The sequence below is a fragment of the Zootermopsis nevadensis genome, unplaced genomic scaffold (assembly GCF_977971745.1).
Source record: "Zootermopsis nevadensis isolate Lab colony 2312 unplaced genomic scaffold, Znev_1.0 Znev_ptg000012l, whole genome shotgun sequence".
Taxonomy (NCBI): Eukaryota; Metazoa; Arthropoda; class Insecta; order Blattodea; family Termopsidae; genus Zootermopsis; species Zootermopsis nevadensis.
In genome coordinates, this window is record NW_028259144.1 from 13,883,250 (window position 1) to 13,906,838 (window position 23,589).

At 34.5% G+C, this 23,589-nt stretch overlaps 3 protein-coding genes across 7 annotated transcripts in view; 2 read left to right on the forward strand and 1 right to left on the reverse strand.

Moving 5' to 3' along the window:
• LOC110830025 (CD109 antigen) overlaps positions 1 to 1,895 on the forward strand; it is a 70,792-nt gene extending 68,897 nt beyond the window's left edge. For all 3 annotated transcript variants that reach the window (XM_022064388.2, XM_087348067.1, XM_022064387.2), the window contains exon 28: positions 59 to 1,895. In XM_022064388.2, coding sequence (XP_021920080.1) covers positions 59 to 258 — 200 coding nt within the window. In that variant the 3' untranslated portion in view covers positions 259 to 1,895. The remainder of the gene's footprint in view (positions 1 to 58) is intronic.
• LOC110830031 (pickpocket protein 28) lies at positions 520 to 21,449 on the reverse strand. Of its 2 annotated transcripts, none has more exons than XM_087348072.1 (10): positions 20,745 to 21,449; positions 16,114 to 16,305; positions 14,016 to 14,154; positions 11,399 to 11,529; positions 10,100 to 10,184; positions 8,942 to 9,040; positions 6,749 to 6,938; positions 4,717 to 4,779; positions 3,705 to 3,822; positions 520 to 3,441 (listed from the first exon to the last, which is right to left on the reverse strand). In XM_087348072.1, exons 2-10 carry the CDS (start codon positions 16,260 to 16,262, stop codon positions 3,312 to 3,314), a joined length of 1,104 nt encoding a protein of 367 aa, XP_087204198.1. In that variant the 5' UTR covers positions 16,263 to 16,305; positions 20,745 to 21,449; the 3' UTR covers positions 520 to 3,311. The 2 variants fall into 2 exon arrangements, with proteins under 2 accessions (XP_087204198.1, XP_087204197.1); XM_087348071.1 differs by lacking the exon at positions 20,745 to 21,449 and adding an exon at positions 18,367 to 19,950.
• The window catches only part of LOC110830029 (sodium/hydrogen exchanger 9B2), a 29,070-nt gene continuing 9,298 nt past the window's right edge, over positions 3,818 to 23,589 (forward strand). The window contains exons 1-3 of one of the 2 annotated variants that reach the window (XM_022064397.2): positions 3,818 to 4,783; positions 9,482 to 9,558; positions 20,235 to 20,494. In XM_022064397.2, coding sequence (XP_021920089.1) covers positions 20,274 to 20,494 — 221 coding nt within the window. In that variant the 5' untranslated portion in view covers positions 3,818 to 4,783; positions 9,482 to 9,558; positions 20,235 to 20,273. Of the gene's footprint in view, positions 4,784 to 9,481; positions 9,559 to 20,176; positions 20,495 to 23,589 lie in introns of those variants that run through there. The other variant, XM_022064396.2, reaches the window with a different exon arrangement.

Sequence of the window (23,589 nt, forward strand, 5' to 3'; positions counted from 1 at the left end):
CTTTACATATTAATGTGGTTTACATTTCAAAAGCTATGATTATTTTGTTCTTTCTCAGCTCGTCGTGCCAGGGTGTTTTATGAACCCAGAGTTGCCACATTGTGTGATATCTGTGAAGGAGAAGATTGTAGCAGAGCCTGTTCCAGCAAGCCTTATTCTCATAGTCATGAAAACCATTCGTCAGCTGCAGCAAGAGTATTGTTGAGTTCTGTGTGTCTTTTTCTCTCCTCTGTGCTTCTGCAAGGGTGGGTTTTGTAATGTTTGTGATAAAAATACCATCAGTTGAGCTGAAGGCATAGAAATACATGTACTACAAATTTTACATTTGCACACTGTCATTTTAAATGTATCTTGCAAATGATCTTTCATGAAAGGCATGCTTCATCTTAATATTTACTTTTAGGGTAATGTTTTAACCCTTCCTGATCCCCATCTCATTCTCAGTCTGACATTTGGAATTTATATTCCACCCAGTTTTATTTTAGAAGGCAAAGGGTGCTAAGCTTTGGAAGAACTAAATTTGTGCCTGGAAGTTTGTAATGTTTTGAATTAAATGTCATAGGCATCCTTTGCTGAAGTGTCATTTCTGACATTTAGAAAATCAAATTCCAGTCCAGGGTCATATTGTTTGTGATGATTTTAAAATTCAAACAAAACAAACTAGACCTAGTGGGGCATTACATTCACATAAATGGACTCGAAAGAGTTAGGTCTGGTTATAGCAGATGAAGGGAATTATGAAACACTGTAATAAATAAAAAAACAAATTAATTAAAATCCTCCATAATTAATGCAAACGAACTTTAAAAATGTAACTTAAATAAGAATTTGATCTCTAAAAAGAACTAACATTAACATAATATATACATATATATATATATATATATATATATATATGTAACTTTATCATTAATTACTAAACTTATATCTGTCTTGTACTTCATTTGAGGTTAATAATTTCTAAGAATTTGACATCTCATTATATCTAAATGACACTAGATGCCATAGTAAAATGAATTCAGATGGGACCAGCAAGAAGAAGAATAAAACTCTGGTCAAGTTACAGTGATGTTTATATGTAAAATTTATTCATAACCAAAGAGTGAAATTTGATTTAATAGGTTATATGTTTTGATCTAATTTTTGTATTGTATGCATCTCATGCAATATATTTTTACAAACAGCACATTTGTACTGTATGTGTATGTATGTGTGTATGTATATAAAGATATTTTTGACCTAATGTAATGAGATGGTTCTTCTGCATTGTTAGTATACTCTTGTCTGAATATTGAAGAATTCAGAAAGGGAGGACCACTTATCAAGCAATACAGAAAAATATTTTGTCTATGGTAAAATTTCTCAGTGAAAGGATACCAGTTTAAACAAATAACCAAAAAGCAAAGCCAGTGGTAAGGACTTACCAAATTAAGGTAATATTTTTTATGATCGTAAGAAAATGTATTAAATTGCTTGAACCTTAGGGTTAATTTAGTTTGGTGAAAAATTAATAAAGAGCAGATCTCTTCATAAAGTCCTCTTGAATCTCAGTAATATAATCAGAAAGGGAGAAACATAAAAGGAAGTGAGAATGTCTCATTATTATAGAGGGAGTAACTTAAATGGTCTGGCTCAAATGTAATAACAGGTTCAAAAAAATTCTTATGAACATGAATTTGGAAGAGCCTCCTTTGTTACAAAGAGGAGGAGAAGCTATTACCAAGGCCACATAAAGTCAGATAAATTCATAGTGGTAAATTTTACTTTCAACAGTACTAACACTACCAGTGATTAAGTTTAGTAATAACCAGTGGCATTTGAAAAAGTCTAATGCTAAAAAGTGTAGTTGTACTGGTGTTATGGTAAAAACTGAATAAATTTGTGCCGAAAAGCAATCTTGAAGGGTGGATCAGGTTTCCTTTGAAGTTTCCTTTGTTTCTTTTAAGTAATGATTTGTATTAGGGTCATTTTTCACAACCATTTTATGGTATGTGAGAAGTGTGGTGATTAAGGGAAGGGGAGTACCTACAGAGAGAAAGTAAAAAAAGAGAAGACTGCCTAATACAAAATGAGTAAAGTGATTTACTGGAATGCATTGATCAAAATTTCAGGTAAAATTTGAACAGTTATGATAAATAGGCATGCATGTATGTATGCATAAATTGTTTATACACAATGATTTTCATACATAATATCTTTTCATTTTATATAATTTTTAATATGTTTTACAGTACATAGATAAATCACAGATTAACATTTTGAGAGTGACTAATAAGACAAGATTCAGACATAAAACACAATATAATGGTTAAAGGTGTTTAATCTGAAAAAGTGCAGTTTGCTAAAAAGGTAAAGAAATGTGAATGAATAGAGACAGCAACACATCTCTTCTTACATGAATAGTGAAGAATTTAAATGAAAACTGTAGCAACACCATAATCCTTCCCATAATATGGAAGCTTTTTACCAGATTCACTACTTGTATATTGTACAATTGATGATGGCTTCTTAAAACATTTCTTGCGTTGTCTGGGTATATCTTCAAGTACATTGCTGTGACCTGTTAGTGAATGTGCTGTCCAGATCCTTATAAAGACATGAACAAGTAGCTCCACAGCGCTGATTAGACTTGCTCCAAGAAATAACCCTGCAATCCCACCTAAAGATACTGGGAGAGAAAAGAATGATTCAGGGCTCCATAAATGTATTTCAGCAGTAAATTAACCATTAGGTATAACTAGATCTTGATTATTAATTTAATGCCCAACATATTTTATTCCTTGCATACCATATCTGGGGCTCTGTTTACATTTATGGAAAGTGATTGAATTGAATTTGTGACATCATCTCATACACACTGTGTTCTAGAATACTAAAATGTTAAAATTTTATATCAAACGTTATAATGTTTTGTCCAGTACTAAAATAATTCTGCATTATAAATCCATGGCATGTGATTTGAGGCTTATATTGTGTTGTTATATCTTGTATTTGATATATCCACATGTTAAGATCCACTAATACATTTCTTGTGTATTGTCTTTCCACACAGAAATCCTGGGTCACTGCAGCTCAAAACTAGAGGTCATCTGACCAATATAAACATATACAGTTCAAAACACATTGTTAAATAACCCAATAATTATAAATGTAAGCTGCTCCAGAAAGGATTCAGTCTTACACGTTCAGACTGAGGGTTTCTAAAGTGTAATTGAATATCTTCATGTTGACTTTTTACACATATACAGAGAATACACCTTAATATCAGTAATTATATCTCTTGACTGAAAGTTTCTAAAGCTATATGTAGATTAAAGTGAACTGTGTTTTGTGCTTTTACCAACTAAGTCCAGTTTGCTTCGGATAACATTTCTTCGTAATCGTTCATTTGGAAGGGTTTGCATCACAAACTTGATATCACTGCTTTCTTTTTTAGTTTCTCTAAGTGAAAATAATAATAATATGTTAGAGGAGCAGTTCTGAAAGAGGTAATCAGTATGTTCACATTCAAGAACAAATATTTGCCAGCTTGATCAGTAGGTGTAACCTAGCATAGTTAGACTACAAAAAAATGTAACTGCAACTTTTATGCCACATATTGAGGAACTGTAGTATTGTAGCCAAATCTAATAAACTAATAAGACGCACATTCTGGCATTATGAAAAAGCAAAGTATTGCTGTAGTGTGTATATAGTGAACTTACTTTTTCTCTACATGTATCACAAATTGGTCTGGTTCTTTGCAGTCAGCACTGCAGTCACATATAATACCTGGTTCGTTCTCATTTTCTGAGTGTTTTGCCCTCAATTTTACTAGGTCAACTGTTAAAAAAGTCATACAATTAACACTTTTCATTTCAAGTGCATTGTAAGCATATACATACAATCAGTTTGCAGATGTTGTGGCTGAAGTCTTGACATAAGCAATCAAAATCTTCATGAGAATGACCTCTCACCATGGAAAAAACAGCATGTTAAGAAATAATATGTGGGGTCTCAGACTTGGTTGGCTGACCTTGTCATAGTTACAAGCATAGTAATAGAATGGAACTTAACCATTTTATTGGAATATTGATGTAAACGCATGACTTATGATGGTCCCCATATTGGAAAACAATGAAGCAGGCTCATGACAAGTTTAAATCTAAGTTTTATAATTTCAGTTTTTATCACTAAATGATAGACAAGTCTTCTCCAATGATTCAAGTCACTGCCTTGTTGCTCTGACAGTCATGTGTAACTTATGGTTAATCATGAGATTGGAAAACGCATCTAAAATTCAGATTTTCAATGATTGCTCCAGGCACAGCTGGTAACCACTGAAATGTCAACTCAAGGGATTAAAGAAAAAGGATGCAAGAGAGAGAATTGGATTCACCATTTTCATGGAACCCAAAGGTAGAGTAGACCCAAGTAAGATTAGTGAAAGAGTTACAAATCTCATGTTCAGTATTTCTTATGTTGTTCCAAATAATCTATCAAAATCAAAGTTATTTTGTAACATTTCATAACCTACTAGCTTATTTACAATGAGTGGTAGTTGGTACCACTTCCAATCCCCAAATACTTGGGGATAAATCTTTGCTACTTGCTACTACTTAACTTATTTGCAAGTTATTGCTGTGGTTATTGTCAATATTATGAAAAAATGTGATTTGGATTATCATTTTAAACACTACTATATAGAATTATAGTTTTAGTAATAAAGTATCTTACGGTATATTTCGTTGAGGCATTTAATCCCATTGATGTCACACTGTGTGAAGTTGCCTGAAACAGCTAAGTATGACAGTATTACAATACTATATTTTTATTTAAATAGTCATTATCAGTATATTTAGTACTTATAGCAACAGGTACAAATTGGAGAGAATTATTAGAAAAGTAAGAAGTATGCTAGTAGTTTTTATTCATTGGTACTCTCAAGCATCGGTGTTTGGATTATGTGTTTATATAACCTGTTTAGGGCAATTGTAATTATGTGTACAACCTACCAAGGTATTAATTTTATCCACACATAGTTTTCATGGGTTTCACTTAGCCCTTAGAATAAACAACATTATTCTTGGACATCATTAACTAACAGAGCTTGCAACAGAGATACAGTGTGGGGGAACAGGCAGGTATGAACCAAGCTTTCTTAGGCCTACTATTCTTATAGTGTTTTCTTACCAGACTGATTTTCTTTCATCTTTCAAATTTTATGACTCCTCACTGGGGATATGGGGAGCTAGAGTGAAGAAATTAAGACTGGACTTTGCCCCAGACATGACATACTACTGTACATGCAGCTGCTAAGATTTTATTTATGACTTTAGATTGTCTGATATTAGAAAATGCTGATGATCTTTAGGATGACAACCCTGCAATGCATAGTGAGATAATGTGAACCACATAAATATATTGCAGACTACAAATTAAGCATTTGGCCAGTACTCAACATTTTGCAACTGGCCTGTTTAATCTAAAATCATCTTAAGGTTATGGATATAGTTAAATGTGAAAAAATCAAAATAATAACTTCATATACCATTTATTTCAGAAATATCCTGTCCATTGAAAATTACTCTCTCAAAATTCATTAGATCATTTACTAGCACTACACCTGAAGTGGAATTCACTTGATAAAATCATTAAATGATAGTACTGCTATATAGAAAACTTCAGAAATTCCTGCCATATGAATTGCTTTTAACACCATGTTATAGAAGAAACAACTACATTATAGTCCAGTCTGAGCAAACAATTAGAAAATTTTACTTGGTACAGGTAGGAGAATAAGCTCAAAAGACTTGTAGTTTTTTCTACATCTCAGATAAGCCACAGGATGAATTTTTTGTCATTCTTATTTTTACAATTCACACTTCATCTATTCATTACCACAGATAAGCAGCAGCATATTTTGTATTAACATGAAGTTGTACTTGAAGACCAACATGAAACAGTACCCAGAAATTAATGAGAATGTATTCAGAACCAAAAATTTGTTGAAGTCAGAAATTTACACATTGTCCCATTAAAAGTAAACCTCTAGGACATTAATGCATTGAGCTCAACAATTCTGTAATTGTTGGAAGTACATCTGAAATTTTTATTTTGTAATACAATTAAGTCCTTGTTGAAAATTTATGGAATCTCTAAAACATCATTACAGCTCTTTCTTTTGAGCTTCAAGTCAGAACTTGCCAGCACCATATTTCAAAGTGTAAGAACAGCCATTTCATTCTTCAGCATGAACTGTTTGATGGACATGGTAGTGTGGACGGGTGCATTGTCATGAAATAACCTATCTCCTGTTTACATTTCTCAGGGCACCATAGCACAGCTGTTTGACACTGCTGATTGAAAGTTTTTCTTGTGGGGATGAATTTGTGTTGCACAGCTCCATATCAAAAATTTATGAAGATCTACAACATCTTTTGTCTTTTATGGAAGTTTCTCCATCTTTGTACATTTGTGCTTATGTGATAAAGCTTCTCCTCCAAACACTCTTTAGTTGTCATGTATTTCAGAAACTGACCAAGATGGAAACCAAACTTGATGGAAACTCTTTGTTCCCTTTGAATTTTTATTTTTAAAATCCCACAAAACACATTGTACACACCTTTACTGAACACTAACCTAACATAACATAGATGGTGAAACTATACTGCATCTCATAGCTGGAGAAATAAGTACTGTTACCAAAGACATTGTTACAGAAACATTCCCATAACTTTTGGGTACCACCTCATATGGGCATGGTTACCTGGATAAAGAATATGATTGATACATTTGCAGTGTTCCAACATTTTAAGAACTTGACACTCAAGCACACAGGTGGAATAGCTGTAGTACTTGAACAGTTTATAGTGATCTGGCTTTTCTTCAGGAAACCGACATTCTCGTCTTGTGATTGGAATTTTGTGTACTAGGGGGTCATTCACAATTTCAAGTACCTGGTTAACAAGAATAAGGAAACTGTTATAAAACTTTAAACTGTTACTGTTCTTACATTCATATTTTTATTGGGATATTTTATATACTAACTTATTATTTGTAATTTTGATTGGGGGAACCACAATAGCTTCTCAGTTACTAAAGCCATGGTTGGATAAGTGGCATTGTATTTTTGGCAAGGACAATGACTTTTGACATTCATTCGCTATTTGTAAGGAAGGAAAACAAGTGTTAGTATCTTTGTGTCATGTGTCTGTCTCCCTCTTCTCCCAGTAACATTTGAATTAATGGATTTTCATTAAATGTATAAATGACATACTGCTAGAAGCCAGAAGTACAACATTTGTACTTTTAATTACCTACTGAAATACTGTCTTACCAGATTTTAAAAATACCAACTTGTAAGGTAGAGTGGCACTAGCTCTTCCTAATTTTGGATCCTGAAATTTTGTGTTGTAATGGATTGTAAAATACAATGTGCATTTTCTGTTAAGGTAATGTTTTTAATAATATAAAACTACATGGCAGCCCCACAAAATCTGTATTTAGTTCTCCATTTCATAGTAATAACTGATAAACTAATGGAGCTAAGCATATGCTTGGAACGTTTTTCAGACTTTAAATTATAATATGGCAAAGATATGATACTTTGAGGTTATATCTGACAAGTTTGAATCTCTATTGATGAATATTATACACAGAACTGAATCACTTATTTATAGTTGCTGATAATTTCACTGTAAAGACTGATGAATTTAAGGGAGTAATATCAAATTTTAAGGCCTACCACCTCTGTCGCACATTTAACAACCTCGTAGAGAAAACAGATGAAGATTAACAATTTTGGAAAGATTACAACATTATGAATGCTACAGATAATATCAGAGAAGCCGGAATGAAGTGGCTCAAAACTGCATGAATGGGATAGCGATGAAGCTATGGCCAGAAGCATGCAGCCATTTGGAAAGATATGATACTTTGAGGTTATATCTGACAAGTTTGAATCTCTATTGATGAATATTATACACAGAACTGAATCACTTATTTATAGTTGCTGATAATTTCACTGTAAAGACTGATGAATTTATAGTAAAGTAGGCATCTTAAGTTATTTCCCAAACATCTGGTTTTCTGGGTCTTTAGTCATCAGACCAAATCTGCGTCCAACTTTCCAATAAGCAATGGTGACTTTTATCTCAAATGTAAAGTAGCTGTAGTGTGAAGCTGACCACCTCCCTTCTATTGCTGTAACCTAGAATGAATCTGTCTTTAAAATGATGAACTTGTTATACTATTTTTGTTTAATTTTCTGCTATTTTATTGGAACTCTTTAGAAAAACAGCCAGTCAAAAGATGATTGCAGACATATCAGGGTAATTTATCACTTCCACCTTCAAGGCAAAATATCATAGACTCAAGATTTAGGTCAGCGGTTCCTCGAAAGCATTGGTAACCACTAACACCATGTCAATATATCAACTACCTCTAACTCGTATATAAATCTTCGCCTTCTTCCACCTAATTTAATGGTGAAAAGTTGGCATTTACCAGGTCAACAAAATTATTGCTTACTTGGAACTTGGCGTTCATTATGATTTTCAACAGGAACCTGTCATTCAAACCTTTTATGAGCCAGATGAATTGAACTCTGTTGGTCTAAGGCCAATTTTAGTATTATTCCACTGTCAGTGTTTGGTCTCCCAAGTGGTCTCTTCCCTTGAGATTTTCTACCATCGGACATATCAGTTCACACATGGCTTGAACTGTACCAAATAATATGACATAATTAAAAATAAAGTATTATTTTACAGTGAAGGATTATTAGCCCCATTCCCAACCTCAGGGCTATAGTAATACTGCTTCTTAGCTATTTGCTTCTAATTTAACATTTTCGCAGCTACATTAAACATCTGGAAGCCAAGTAAAATAATGTGAATAACCACCAAAAGTGTGGCAGAATAAATATAATGTAAAGAAGGAAGAAGTGTAAAAATGAACTTACATTAAACAGTACAGTCCATGATTCACCAAACTCAACATTCCATTTTTTCTGTCTTTCATGACTGGATGTGCACACATCTGAAGAGGAATGCATGCATACCTGTAAACAGCAGAATGCATTCACATCCATAGCAGTAACTTTTCAAACTGGAGAAATTCTGGACAGACAACATAACATATTAAGTTAGAATTTAACACATTAAATGTTGTCTCTAAAATTGTATTTGCTGTATATTTTTATTGTCTTGAATACAGTTTATTATTTAAACCCGTCAATAGTCTTTACAATATAGTGCTTGTTACTTTATGCAGTGAAGAACTAAGAGAAATATTAAACTGCGGATAGCAATAGTATCCCTATTAATTTCTCTGATGAAGCTGCTCAGATGATAGTTGCATCGTAATGACTGAGACCCTTGTATAGTTGGTTAATTTTTTAAACCCTTTGTAATTGATGTGACCAAAGTGAACAACTGAAAGTCTGCATTATCAGGAAAAACATGTTACCATATGGAGTAACCTGATCCACATTTGCTTTCAGAAATCCAGTTCTTCATGGCAACTCTTAAGATTGATTCTCTATAGGTCTGTGACAGTAGTCAGTTCACTGCACCACAGGTAAGTATACTTGACTCGGGCTATCCTGATAGTTAATAGTTTGTATGTATGATTAGTATGCAAAGCATTCCAAGTTCAGATCCTACCACTGCCTCGAATTTTGGTATTAAAAGGAATATAAAATGTATGTTAAGAGAAAAAACCAATCTTCCTTGAGAACAGGAACACAGCTAACAATTGAAAGACTTTTATATACTTCAGACAATGTACATATGATATCCTTCATAGTCTGGTATGACTGTATATAATATGCTAAGTAATGCTCAGAGGTAGCAATAAAGAAAAATTATAGCCCTCCACATTGAAAATTTGGTTAATGTTTCTAAAATCATACATGTATTTTAAAGCATGATAACAAATATAAGTATGTACAACATGTCATTATGTAGTCATCAATAATTCATTGCTGTTTTACTGTCTTCTGTATCGCTGTCTGCAAAATGAATGTATAGATGCCTGCTGAAGTTGTAGTTTAAGGCTAGCTCAGTGAGAACCCACTTATGATGTTAAGGGAATAAGTACAGTGAATGGTTTTACTTACCAGTACATTCCTTACTACTCCAATGGTAAGAGTTCCAGGCCCTGTTTCTCTGTTGGAGATCATTTTTATTCTGTTGGGGTCTTGTCTACAATAATACATAAGAGAAATTACTCAGCATGTCTTATGTTAGTTACTTTTAAATTTAATCTTATGTAATGTCATTTGAATTCACTGCATCCTGTTGATAAAATTGTAGTGTGATGTATACATTACACTGCAGTAATTTCAGGCTTGGCTGAAAACATTTAATTTTACTATATTTGACAGTGTTAGCCATGTCATAAATGAGATGTGAATACTGTAAATTAAATTGTGCTGCTTAAAAAGGAAAAATCAGTGCAGTTGAAAATTAGATAATGAATGCTGATATGAAAATCAGACCTATCATTATTGACTTGACTGATTATCCTTGAAAATTCAAGTTGTGGCCTCTTTTTCATCTATCAGGAGATATTTTTATACTGATACATTGATTGACTATGTGTTGACTACCAAAAATTACATTAGGTGTATGAGGCTTGATAAAAATAGTAATTTCTGAAACTGTCAAATCTGTACTATATTTACAGGAATTGGAGGTTAGCCTTTTCCAAGATAAGCTTCATCAGAATGCTTTTTCTACTGAAACTTTTCAAGTGGTACTAGAACAAATTTAATGTAATTTAATTTAATATATGATGACATAGGCAGCATGACCTCTGAAATGTTGGCTGACATCGACCAGACTACACAGCGCAATAACCCAGAAGACAGAAATCTTCAAGTCTTACATAATATTTTGTAATTATGAGCTGATTGCTGACCACAGCATAGCCTCAATATTTGTAAACTCTATGGTTTGTGTTATATATTGATTTTTAATGAAGTACAGTATTTATGGAATTTCTTCATTGTTATTTAACTACCTAGTAGTTATAGTGGTTTATTTACACACCTCATTTTAGTGGAGTCTCTCATTATATTATATTGAATGGGTTTCCATGGCAAAGTATGACTTCTTCAGACATGTCTGAGAATAGCCAGAGTTCGATGCTGTGAAAGTATTATTACAGCACACAGAAACCTAAAATGTGTACATTTCAGGTGGTATGCTTAAGGCTAAATTTCCATTTGTATTAAGGAGGGAAAAACATCAAGAGTGGAGGAAAAAACCACTGACACTACAGTATTCATTATAATAATAAGTACACTTGCAGTCCTCTTAAAATATGAAGCAGATGTATGAACTTCAATAGTGTGACATTTGGTAATTCCACTACGTATCACCAAATGGTAATGACATTGTAAATAACAGCTTACCTTGTATGAATGGAGTTAATAGTAAAGCACGTGCCTGTATCTGTTATTAGGGGCAAGAAATTAGCACAACAGTCAAATGTTTGACCATTCCATTCACAAAATGTAAATATTTCCTTGCACAATGCAAATACCTGTAAGAGTTCGTTACTTTTAGCATGATTTATTTTAATTTCTTATAATTATATGTTTCAATGACAACAATGATTAGAACAGTAAATAATAATTAAATAAACTGCTGCTCCCTCCTAAGTTTGGGATGAGCTTGAATGGCAGGTGTGCAGGTTAGGTAAGGTGGGGGAACAGGCAGCTGACTGTAACTCCCACTACCCATGTTGATTCTGTAATACCAGCTTCTCAAGGACTCTTCTGCATGAAGTTAGTTTGAGGACAAGAAGCAGAGTAAAATATTTGCTGCTGCAGCCTGTTCACTGAAGAAGGTTGTGTTCTAGCTTGTTGCACTGTGTATTCTGGTAAAAAATTGTTTACATCATCACCCTGACAATGGAGGCAGTAGTCATCAGTAAATTTCTACCAGACTATACAGTGCAACTACCCAGAAGACAGCCATCTTCATACTCACTGCCATGACACTCTCAAATCTCACTTAGTCTGCTATTTGTTAATTTAATCCAGACATAAATAAATGCATATTTTGTATCCTTCCACACAATGTTTCATTGATTATTTCCCTAGCATGCAATAGTTTTCTCCCACCAAAAATATTATGGTCAGATTCAGAGTAAACACGTCACTACCAAGGCATAAATCTATTTTCACTTATCACATACAGAACTACAACTACAGAAACACAAAAAATTCAGTCACTCACAGCAGGGGGTGGTTGCCTCCGAAGACAGAATCAGGTTTAGTGCTAAAAATTTCCTTACCAGTGCTAATAATTATTCTGTCAACCATGTTAGTATCCACCTTTGACATTCTTCCATCATCTTGACACCATGTTATATAACATCATGTTCTCTTTGTCATTACTTCTGAGAGTGCTTTGTTAACAAGGCCAGACATGCTGGACATTGAAATATTAGATAGTGATTACTTGTTTGCAGATCACACTATTAGTAAGACATTGCTTATTACTTGTATAAGTTTAATGTAATTGTTAAGCCTTTTTTTATATTCTGTGGCAGTAAATGTATCTTGGGATTGTTTGTTAATGAAAAGGCATCTTTCTTGAACAATTTCAAAATACTCAAAGATATGTATCATGATTGCAGGTACTATTTTTGTAACTTCACATATAGTTTTGGTAACTGACCTGTGAGAGCAATTCTGAAGTGTTTATGTCAAGATTGATCTTGCAGTGAACAAACTATAAGAAAGAATGATAAATAGGTACAATATTTTGGTTGGAGATACTCAACAGAAGAGAGAACTTACTTGGAGGGATAATATAATTGCAGCTGGATTGGAGTACCTAAAGTTTAGGGTCCAGTGGTGGGCTTTTGTGATAACAGTAGTGAACATCCAGTTCCTATAAATATTGGAGATTTCAGCTGATTATTAACTATTAATGAATGACTGCATCATGTATTTGAATGACTGTGAAGCAAATATGGCTATCGATAAACGTAGATAAGCAGATCAGTATGGATATATAGATATGAATATAGACTACAAGGGTTGATTGGTAGGTGGGTGGTTGGATAGATAGCTAGATAAGCTGATAAAAATAGGCATACAAATGAAAGAATGTGTGGGTAGGTCAGCTATACTAATGACACAAAATTCGATCTCTTCATCGTGTTCCTTTTGTAATCAGCTTTTGTCAGGAAAAACACTTTTTCCTTTCATCTATTTAGTAATGTAAGGGTTTTAACCCTTACAGTTTTTATAATTTTCCTCTTCAGATTATGGAGAGTAGCTGTTACATTTCATCAGCACTATATTAGTCATTGTTTATTACCTCAGGTGTTTGTGGTGTGTGTGTTGGCTTCATTCCTGTCTTTGGGTGATTGTCATTATACTAACATTTTAATTTATTTATTCATTATGTTTTCAGATTAGTAGTAGTGACCTGCGATCTGTTAAATTATTAGGCAAGTATTCAGAAGGTTCCAGGTTTATTCACAACTGTCACCACTCTTATTAGAATAAGATAGTAAATGAGAATCAGTCAGTATATTGACAGCCTATCATCTGAGATGGGAGTAGAACCAACTTCAAAAATCATTGAGACTTCTGGTGGTGAGCCTGCTAGCCTAGTATCCAAGAGTTGTGGCTTGATACTGAACTGTTGCCAGTGTCTTAAAATAGTGAAGTATCACTAAACATGTGTCAATGAAATGAGAAACAATCACCTGAAGATGGGAGTAATGTAGTGTGTATCAAATATACCTCAATATATTGTTCATAATCATGTCATACGTTTTTGTCTATCAGCCTGTATCTGTACCCATAAATTTGTAATTGGTTTTCTAATCTTGACTTGCCTTTAGTGATTTATCCTGTTTGGTATGATCCAACTTTCATTTTTGGCTGTCCAATGATCTGTTTTTGAATGTTACAAAAGACTGGCATGTAAATGTGGATTTAACACAGCAACAGCCCTGATATTACTTAGTAATCCACACATTTATTTTTTGTGAATATTTTAACAAACCTCAAAGTTCTTCTTATCAAATACTACTGAACAGTCCAGCTCTTGGTTACATTCTTCACATGAATTGCATATGCCTTTGTAGTACACTATCTCTTCCAGAATTCTTCCTATCTTGTCAGTTGCATTTGGGTGATTCTTCCTAAGAACATATAACACAAAATTACCTTTTGGTTTTCTCTGGCAGATACAAGTGGAGAGTTAGGCATAGAGATGTAGAGGGGAGATGAAGTCACTGAGTTTCATTATTGGTTTCTGAGGAGCATATGTATGTTGTAAGATTTGAGGTTTTCACAGTGGTGAGTCTGAAGATTGCTGTCTTCTGGGTTGATGCGCCATGTAGTCTGGTAGATGTCAGCCAACATTTCAGAGGTCATGCTGCCTATGTCATCATCACCCTGGTGACGGAGGCAGCATGACCTCTGAAACGTTGGCTGACATCTACCAGACTACACGGCGCATCAACCCAGAAGACGGCAATATTTATAAATATGTTGATTACTATGAGATTCACTGTTGTATTATGATATCACACAGGATATTTAAACTTGGCTTTTGACAGGCTTCATATCAAATAGGATATTTACTGCTGACTTTTGACTAGCCACTCACTCTGTCTTAACTAACTCTGTGGAGTAGATTTCATCTTAAAAATTTAATACTCATTGAGGTATTCAAGAAATTTCCTGCTTCTTATGGAACCCAAAAGTTCATTCCCAAATTCACAAGTACCTGCCACAGGTCCCTACCTAAGTCACATGAATCCAGTCTGCACTCTCCCACCAGCATTCTCTAAGCTTATTTTTAATGCTATCCTCCTATCTATGTATAAGTCTTTTGCTTCAGGTTTTCTGCCCATAACTTTGTATGGATTTTCCTCCTATGACTGCATAATTTTGCCTTTTGATTTATTTTGAATAGGTGGTATGTAATACCAGCGTTTTTGCTTGTATGATTGCTAATATTACCATCTTAAACACACAACACTTGATTTATCTTGTATGCAGCTGTTAGTATATTGGCTGTCAGATATCCCGAGAGGAAAATTTGTGAGAATGGAATGAGTAAAGTTCTGTACATGCTCAAATCTTTGTGGCCACCTTAAAAAAATAGTGTAATGACCATTACCATCCACTGATAGATGTAGAGAAATGAAAAGGTTTCTGATTATAACATTGCAGCATGCATAAAGGTTATGAAGATTTTGGAGGACCCTATTACATTTTCAGTATGTAAGTTACAGAATCTGGGGTAGAAGTGATTTCATGTAGGAAGTAGGCAGGGTGTTTGATTTCATATCCAAGAAATTGGCAGTTACAGCAATTGTTATCTGTTAATAATTTTGACTTAATCTAGGTGTTCTGTGATGCCTGCTTTGAAGTGTTTCACTTAATATTATGATGCTATCAGTAAATATAAAATTTTTACAATTTATTGACACATTTCTGTGCGTACTATTTGCTGGTGTAGATTCTATGTTAAATTTGTCAGTTGGAAATCTCTAAATTATACAGCCTTGCTGTGTTTGTAATTATTGACCTGTAAATAGTACTTTATACAGACATTGTATGTCATCAGTGTCTCCATGCCAAATTTTACTTGCCTAGCTCTGACCTATTATACATAAGGAATGAAATATGAAAACAATGCTTGATACTTTTGGTATATTCCATATTTAACATGCAGGAGAACTTAATTTGACACATCTATAGATTCTTGAAAATCTTTTATGGCCAGGCAGATTTTTATATTTAGGTTACCATTTTTTGTCCATAACTTTTTATTGTTATCCTTAATACCACTGTCAAGTTTTCATGAAGACTGGCTTGTCATAGTTTTTATTATTGCATTTTATTGTGTCATCTTATTGGGATGTAGGATGAATTTTACCATGATGAGGCAAACTAAATTTAAATATTTTTTTAAACTCAAACTAGAAAAAGATGCCTTTAACCCAGCAGCAACAATGTTTTTTTTATGATTTAAAACTTTTGCAGTGAGTAAATGCTCTATAATTTTCTCTGGTGATTAGACATGTCATTGTTGAATTGGTCTGTCCTCAACATTGGTCTGTTTACCCAATAAGAAGTCTTTTACTTACTTAAATTCTTCCCACACATATTCAGGGTCATCTTCTTCACATACTGTGAATGCTGGAAATGTTGTGTTCCAGCGAAGGTAGGTTGTTTCCACTGCAAAACTTATGGAATGTTCTCTGAAGTCTTTGTATGATGATACAGTTATGATCATTGTACCCCACAAGGACAGGGACACAGCCACAGTCCAGAATACCCTATCACAAGGAAATCAAGTAATGAGTATGTGCACATTGAAAAGTCACAAGAAGACTACTGAAATAAAGCTATCTATGGAGAAAATAAAGCAAAATTCTTTATACCAACATCGATTTTGCTTTTCACTTTTTTTGAGTTCTATAAATCATATTAACCTTTAGTATTATTTGTAATAAGCAAAGGTAAAATTGTCCCTGTTCCTAAGAACTGTGCCATAAAAGTGTTTGGTGACAGCAGAGCTAAAACTCAACATCTTCATAATTTCTGTGATGGATTTGAATGGTCAGCTTCTTGTTGCAACTACTTTATGCTAAGGAAAGAGCTCCCCAGTTTCCACTGAATATGAAGTTGGGGGTTCCATAGCTAGACTGGTCATCATGTGAAAGTGAAGTTCAAACTTCATGCGTTTTTGGAACAGATGGACGTGAATGGTGAATTTCATGCTCCAGCTTTCTTATCTCATAGTAAAGAACCTCTAGTTTCCATTGGTTACTAGATTAGGGGATCCTAGATCTGGTTTGGATGTGGTGATGAAGAAGAAAAAGCCCTGCATCTGCCTCTCCCATATGGACCAGTCACTTTTCGGATAAACTATTGTGGCTCAAATTCAATTAGTGTTTCTCTTTAATTCTTTAAAAATAATAATTGTGTTATTGATGTAGTACTTTGTTTTGTAACTGCAGGTTTCACAGATAAAGATGGTGAAAGTGTGGATATCAACAGGGAGTGGGAAAATGTCAGAAACTGTATCAAAATTTCAGCAAAAGAGAAACTAGGATACTACAGGAGAAAGCAAAATAAACCATTGTTTGATGAAGAATTTTCAAAATTAATAGATCAAAGGAAGCAAACAAGACTTCAATGGTTGCAGGACCCAAACAAAATGAGTACAAATAATCTTTGTAACGCGAGACATGAAGCTAGTAGAACCTTTAGGAATAAGAAAAGGAAATATCTGAAAGGCAAAATTATTGAGCTTGAGACAAATAGTAAGGACCAAAATATCAGAGATCTGTACAGAGGCTTAAATTATTCTAAGAAAGGATATCAAACCTCAGGCTAATTTGGTAAAGGATGATAATGGCAATTTACTTGCAGCTGCAATAAAAATTTTGAATAGGTGGAAGTATTTTTTCAACCAGCTATTAAATGTTCATGAGACTGGTGATATTAGACAGATTAAAATACATACAGCTGAACTGTTAGTGCCAGAACCTAATTTAAATGAAGTTGAACTAGCCATTGGGAAGTTGAAGAGTTATAAATCTCCAGGTATTGATCAGATTCCGGCAGAATTAATTACAGCAGGTGGTAAAGGGTTGCATATGAGGATCCATAAGCTTATTCAGTTAATTTGGGATAAGGAAGAGATGCCACAACAATGGAAGGAATCCATAATTATTCCTATTCATAAGAAGGGGGACAAGACTGAGTGTGGTAATTACCGAGTAATTTCTCTAGTATCAACCTCATATAAAATTCTATCCAACATTCTGGTGAGATTAACGTCATATGTGAATGAAAGTATGGGGATCATCAGTGTAGATTCAGACGTAACAGATCAACAATTGATCAGATCTTTTGCATCCGTCAGATACTAGACAAAAAATGGAAGTACAGTGGGACCGTACATATATTGTTTATGGATTTAAAAAAAAGCCTATGACCCTGTTATGAGAGGTGTTATACAATAGTCACATCGAATCTGGAATACCAAAGAAGCTAGTGAGTCTAATAAAAATGTGCTTAAATGAAATCTGTAGCAAAATTCGTGCAGGTAAATATTTATTTGAGTCATTTTTCATCAAGAACAGTCTGAAATAAGGAGATCATAGATTTGTATTTCCCCTGGTATATTTCCAGAATCAAAAAATATTGTTAGTGAAACACCAATGTAATAGAGGTACATTTGTGAATTTCCTTTTTCAAGTCGTAGTTTCTGTTTGTATTACAAGTATAAAAAACTAAACCGTGCAAATTTACAATTTAATAAATTAGTACACACACAGAAATGAGCTATTCCAGTTTTAATCTCACATTTAAACTCTGAATTTGTATACCTTTCAGTCCAGTGGCGATTTTCTTCTGCTATGTAATGTAATCCATGAATTGTACTGTGTCTGAAATATTCATTAATGTTCTTTAAAATTCTCATTGTGATGGATACTGTTCCTGTGTCTGGAATGTTTGTTTCAGATATACCAGTGATTTGAATTTAACAGACTGCTTCGACAGCACTTTCAATGAAACTGCCATAATGTCGTCATGGGACTCGGTTGTCGCATGTGGTATTGGGGTATTTTGTGTAACACAAAACTGAGTTATGTACTGATGGAATTCCTTGAAGTTGAGGGTTCTTTGTAAGATAGGGTGTCAAGATATCCCAAATTTTCATTCTTTAAGTGCAGTGTCCTGGTAAAGGTTTATCAGTGTTAAATCATGGCTTTATTTTTACCATTCTGTTAGAGATCATTTATTTTCATGCCACTGTATTGGCTACAGATGTTGTGCCCTTTGTAAACAAAACATCACAGAAGTGTTACTGAATTGCATGACTTCAAGCACTCCATCAAAGTACACGCTTCTTCCATTTGGGATTCATTAGTATGGGTAGTTTATTTTAGAATTGATAAATGCTTCTTTTTACATTGCACAACTAAGTATTAAAAGCCAGTTAATATCAGTACATGACATACATGAACATGCAATATGGATTCTTCGACTTATCAGGCTAGAGCACACGCGAACTGTTTCCTCAAAACCCAGCTCCCAACTGAAAATAAATGCACATGTCCGTGTGCACAGGCGACAAGAATATTCGATTGCGGTAGTGTTACCGCTGCGGCAGAAAAACCGCTCGTGCGCGCTAGCCCTAAATGTGCTGTAAAGCAAATGATCTCCAATTCTTCTACACGTCTACCACATAATCAAAGTTCTTAGTTCCCACATACTACAAGTTTCATTGCATTTGCCTTGCTTAGTTTTTCATCACCAGAGGAGGTGAGGTGTAATCCCATGTATTCTGTTGTAAGAATAATATCGAGTGCTCGTTTCATTTGGGTGAACTTTAGTTCACAATACATAAGAGCCTAAATACAGTTTTAAATGCAATGTTACTTTTGAGTCTTTCACAAATTTTTATTTTGATCATCATACGGTTTCGTAAGTTGAAAGCTTACGTCGAATGACAAACATAACATAACATTACGTTCTGATTCTGCAGTCGCTATGTTATTTCTTAATAAGTGGTAAGTTTTCTCGAAACTTTGTTAAACATGCTGAACAATTCTTCGGTTACACCCGCCTGTAATACAAAGAAGGATCTGTCAGCTTCATAGACCATTTGCCAACCTCTCATGTTTTCAGAAGAGTGCATATTATGCAGGGATTAAAATTTTCAACAGTCTACCATCAAATCTCACAAGTCTTGTAAATAAAAAGGCACAATTTAAACTAGCATTGAAAAGATACTTAATTACACACTCCTTTTACTCTGTCGATGAATTTCTAATGTTTACAAGTCGTAATTTATCTATTGTATATAATGGGTGGATTTATTTGTAACTTATCTCTACTTCATGTGAACCTTTTGTTTGTATTTTGTGACATTTATATAATAGTATGACTTGTATTTGTATTATTATGCCTTATTATACATCCTATTGTCATCTGACTAACTTTTGGATCCATGGAATGTAATAAAGATGTATGTATGTCATCGCGTATGTGGTAATATAATTTTATTTTTATTGCTTGTTTCTTTGGTATTTTTTATAGACGGACGCCCCCTCATAACTAAACTTGATTACATCTTACCAGTCTCTCTATTTGTGCTCAGAGTGTTTGTATTGTATAAACACATAGTTAAGATGCTGTATTAAAACACATCCCTGATTACTATCATCTGAGTATGCTGCTGTGTTTACAGAATCCAATCCAACCAAAGTCTTCCTTATTAAAGATAAGGATGCAGAGCAGTGTCATTGCTCTACGAGGCACTGTGATGGCTGCTACAAACAGTGAACTCGAACCTATATTGCCATCAAGAAACACTTCTGCGAGATATGACAGTTTGGGAACTCGGAGTTTATTTCCTGCAGTCACACATGGACCAGAAGCAGAAGGAAACTGCGCCAACAGGAGACCATCAGAAACAGATAACAGTTTTTCCACAAATTTGCGCAACAGGTAAGTGACCTTTTATATATTTCGGGAAGAAGTAGAGGAACTAGTCTTCGACCTCGTAACTTAAGTAGCTCGGATGAAGATTTTAAGTTGAATATGTTATTTGTTATTGATTTAACTACGCTGTCAGTAGCTCAGACTACATAACGCCGAATGATGAATAATGAACTGGGAATGATATAGAACAAATATTTGTGGTCTAATGTAAGGCAGGGGAGAGGGGTTACGGTACACGATCGGTTTTTATACTCACGTCAATTTTGAAACCGCAAAAAGTCCCTAATAGTTCTGCATCTCATTGCATTGTAGCGAAGGCTTCCGGAAGTTGGTACCAGTTGTCGATTGGACTTCCTCGAAATCGTCCACCTTTGCCGATTATTTGTTTTAGATATCAAAATTAAAAAGATGAGAATTCAATCCAATGAAACTGGTGTGAGTTGCTTTGGCTAATAAGTTAACCTTGATTTGTTAAGTTTTTATTATACGCATGCTGAGACTGAATGACGAAACTGGCGTCGCGAGGGGCAATTGTTCGCAAAGTGCGCGTCATAAGTTTGACCTTTCGAGTATGACGTGAACAGTGTCAACTGCAAGTTTTGTTGCGAATATTTTGGCCATTAAACAACAGTTAGGCCAAAAGCGTGTTTTGTATTTTCTCATTCTGCTTTTCGTTCTTAGTTTTCGTCACATGCGTTACATTTACTCTCGATCATTATTAAAACATTCCTGCAAAATTGGAAATATTGAATAAATACCCTTCCATAACGGAAAAATGTTTGTGAAATTACCAATCCTCCCCTATTATTCCGGCATTAGCCTGAATGACTGAGATAAACCACAAAGCTTTCAGTCATATAACCGGTCTCTCGGCCGAGATTTGAACCTGAGAATTCCCGAATACGAAGCAGGAGTGCTGACCACTCGGAAGTGACGTCGGGCGTAAGCGACTTTAAAGAACAAAATTTAAATAGTAATGTCTTCCTGGAATGACAGTTATTTACGCCAAGACGTAGTGTAGACTACCAAGCAGGTGTACTACCCACTAAGGGCAAAACATTATAATAATATAATATACTATTTAGTAATATACTCATTTTATTATTACGAACAATGGCTTCTGACACTCAACTACAACTCCTCAGGAAGTTAATTGTCGCTACCCTACTAAAAAAAAGCCTTCATAGAAACAAAATGTACATGGCCCCTATCCTGATCCAGATAAATCCTATCCACGCCCATTAACCCAATTTCTCAAGAGAAATGTAAATGTTATCCTTCTGTCTATGCCCAGATCTTTAAAATGGGCTCTTCCTGTAAGATTTTTGTAGACCAAAACTTAGTATAAATTAGATTTAAGGTTTCACGGCGGCCAGTATAAAGATAGCTGTCTTCTGAGTTACTGAGCGCCTCTGAAATGTCAGTAAACTTCAACCAGACTACACGGCGAAACGACCCAGAAGACAGAGATTTTATAAATTTATTATACATTTTTTATTTCTCCCATTCTCCTTAATTATTTGTTATTTTATCTAAAAACTAGTTTGGCTTGTGTGGATGAAAACTGTAGTAAAGGCCGTACAGGCAAGCACTTCCTATTCAAAGTGGTCTAAAACAAGGAGATGCTTTATTGTGACTGTTTTTCAACTTTTCTTTAGAATACGCCATTCGGAAGGTCCATGAAAACCAAGTGTTACTGAAATTGAATGGGACACATCACCTTTTGGTCTATGCTGATAATGTAAATCTACTGGGGATAACATAAATACCACAAAGAAAAACACATGCTCTAGTTGACACTAGTAAGGAGATTGGTCTAGAACTAAACATGGCAAAAACAAGTATATGTTGATGTCTCATCACCAGAATGCAGGGCAAACTTGTATTATAAAGATAGCTAATGGATCCTATGAAAATGTGACAAAGTTTAGATATTTGGGAGCACAATAAGAAATCAAAATTTGATTCATAATAAATTAAGTGCAGATTAAATTCGAGTAATGCTTGCTACCATTCAGGTCAGAACCTTGTCTTTTCGTCTGCTGTCTAAAAACGAAAAGCTTAAAATAAACAAACTATAATTTTGTCTGTAGTTTTGTATGCGCGTGAAACGTGGTCTCTGACACTAAGAGAGGAACGTAGACTGAGGGTGTTTGAGAACAGAGTGCTGAGGAGAATATTTGGAGCCAGGAGGGATAAATTACTAGGAATCTGAAGAAAATGACATAATGAGGACCTTCATAAGTTGTACTCATCACCAAATATAATTAGACAGATCAAGTCGAGGTGGGTGAGATGGGCTGGGCATGTAGCCTGCATGGGAGAGAAGAGGAATGCATACAGAGTTTTGGTGGGGAAACCAGAAGGAAAGACTCCACTAGGCAGACGTAGACGTAGGTGGGAGAATAATATTAAAATGGGTCTTATAGAAATAAGATGCACTGGTATGGAGTGGATTCATCTGGCACAGGATAGGAACCAGTGGTAGGCTCCTCTGAACACGGTAATGAAGCTTCTGGTTCCATAAAATGTTGGGAAATTCTTGAGTGACACAGACGACTGGTGGCTTCTGAGGAAGGACTCGGCTCCGTGGAGTAAGTATTTTATCCTAATACCCAAAACAATAAACGTTATCTTTTGTGCTGTAGGATATTAGGCTTATGCACATGACAAATCACGTGCTGAGTTGATCATGAGGTTTCTCAGAAACACTAACTTAATCCCTTACTATGATCACGTCGCTTTTCAGTAGTTGTGTAATATTGCGAAATATGTACTTCCTCGTGACTGTGTTTCATCTCGACAGCAGCTTCAGAAAGGGAGGAAGGCCGTCTAATCTGCGAATGGTTTTTTTGAAAAAGCTTACTGAAAAAAATAATAACAGTATATATTAATGAAATAACGCGAAAAGTTACTTTGTTTTGTTGCATGGCAATTGGTGAATTAGCGTCATTGGCAATAATGCTTGTTAATTATAATAAAATCTGTAAAACTTTGCGCCCCTAATTAGACAACGATAGGTTCCAAATTTGGAGAGGTAGAAGAAATTAAATATTTATTAATCAATCAGGCAAGACAATTCTCATGTGCCGACTTGCTGC

Bases quoted from the DNA above. Each gene is read 5' to 3' on its own strand.
- LOC110830031 (XM_087348071.1), bottom strand. From the start codon at position 18,461: ATGAGAATTTTAAAGAACATTAATGAATATTTCAGACACAGTACAATT. The intron at 11,530-14,015 runs GTTTGTTAAAAT...GAACTCTTACAG, and splicing joins TTGATAAGAAGAACTTTGAG to GTATTTGCATTGTGCAAGGA. The intron at 10,185-11,398 runs GTAAGCTGTTAT...GTATTATTGTAG, and splicing joins ATTAACTCCATTCATACAAG to ACAAGACCCCAACAGAATAA.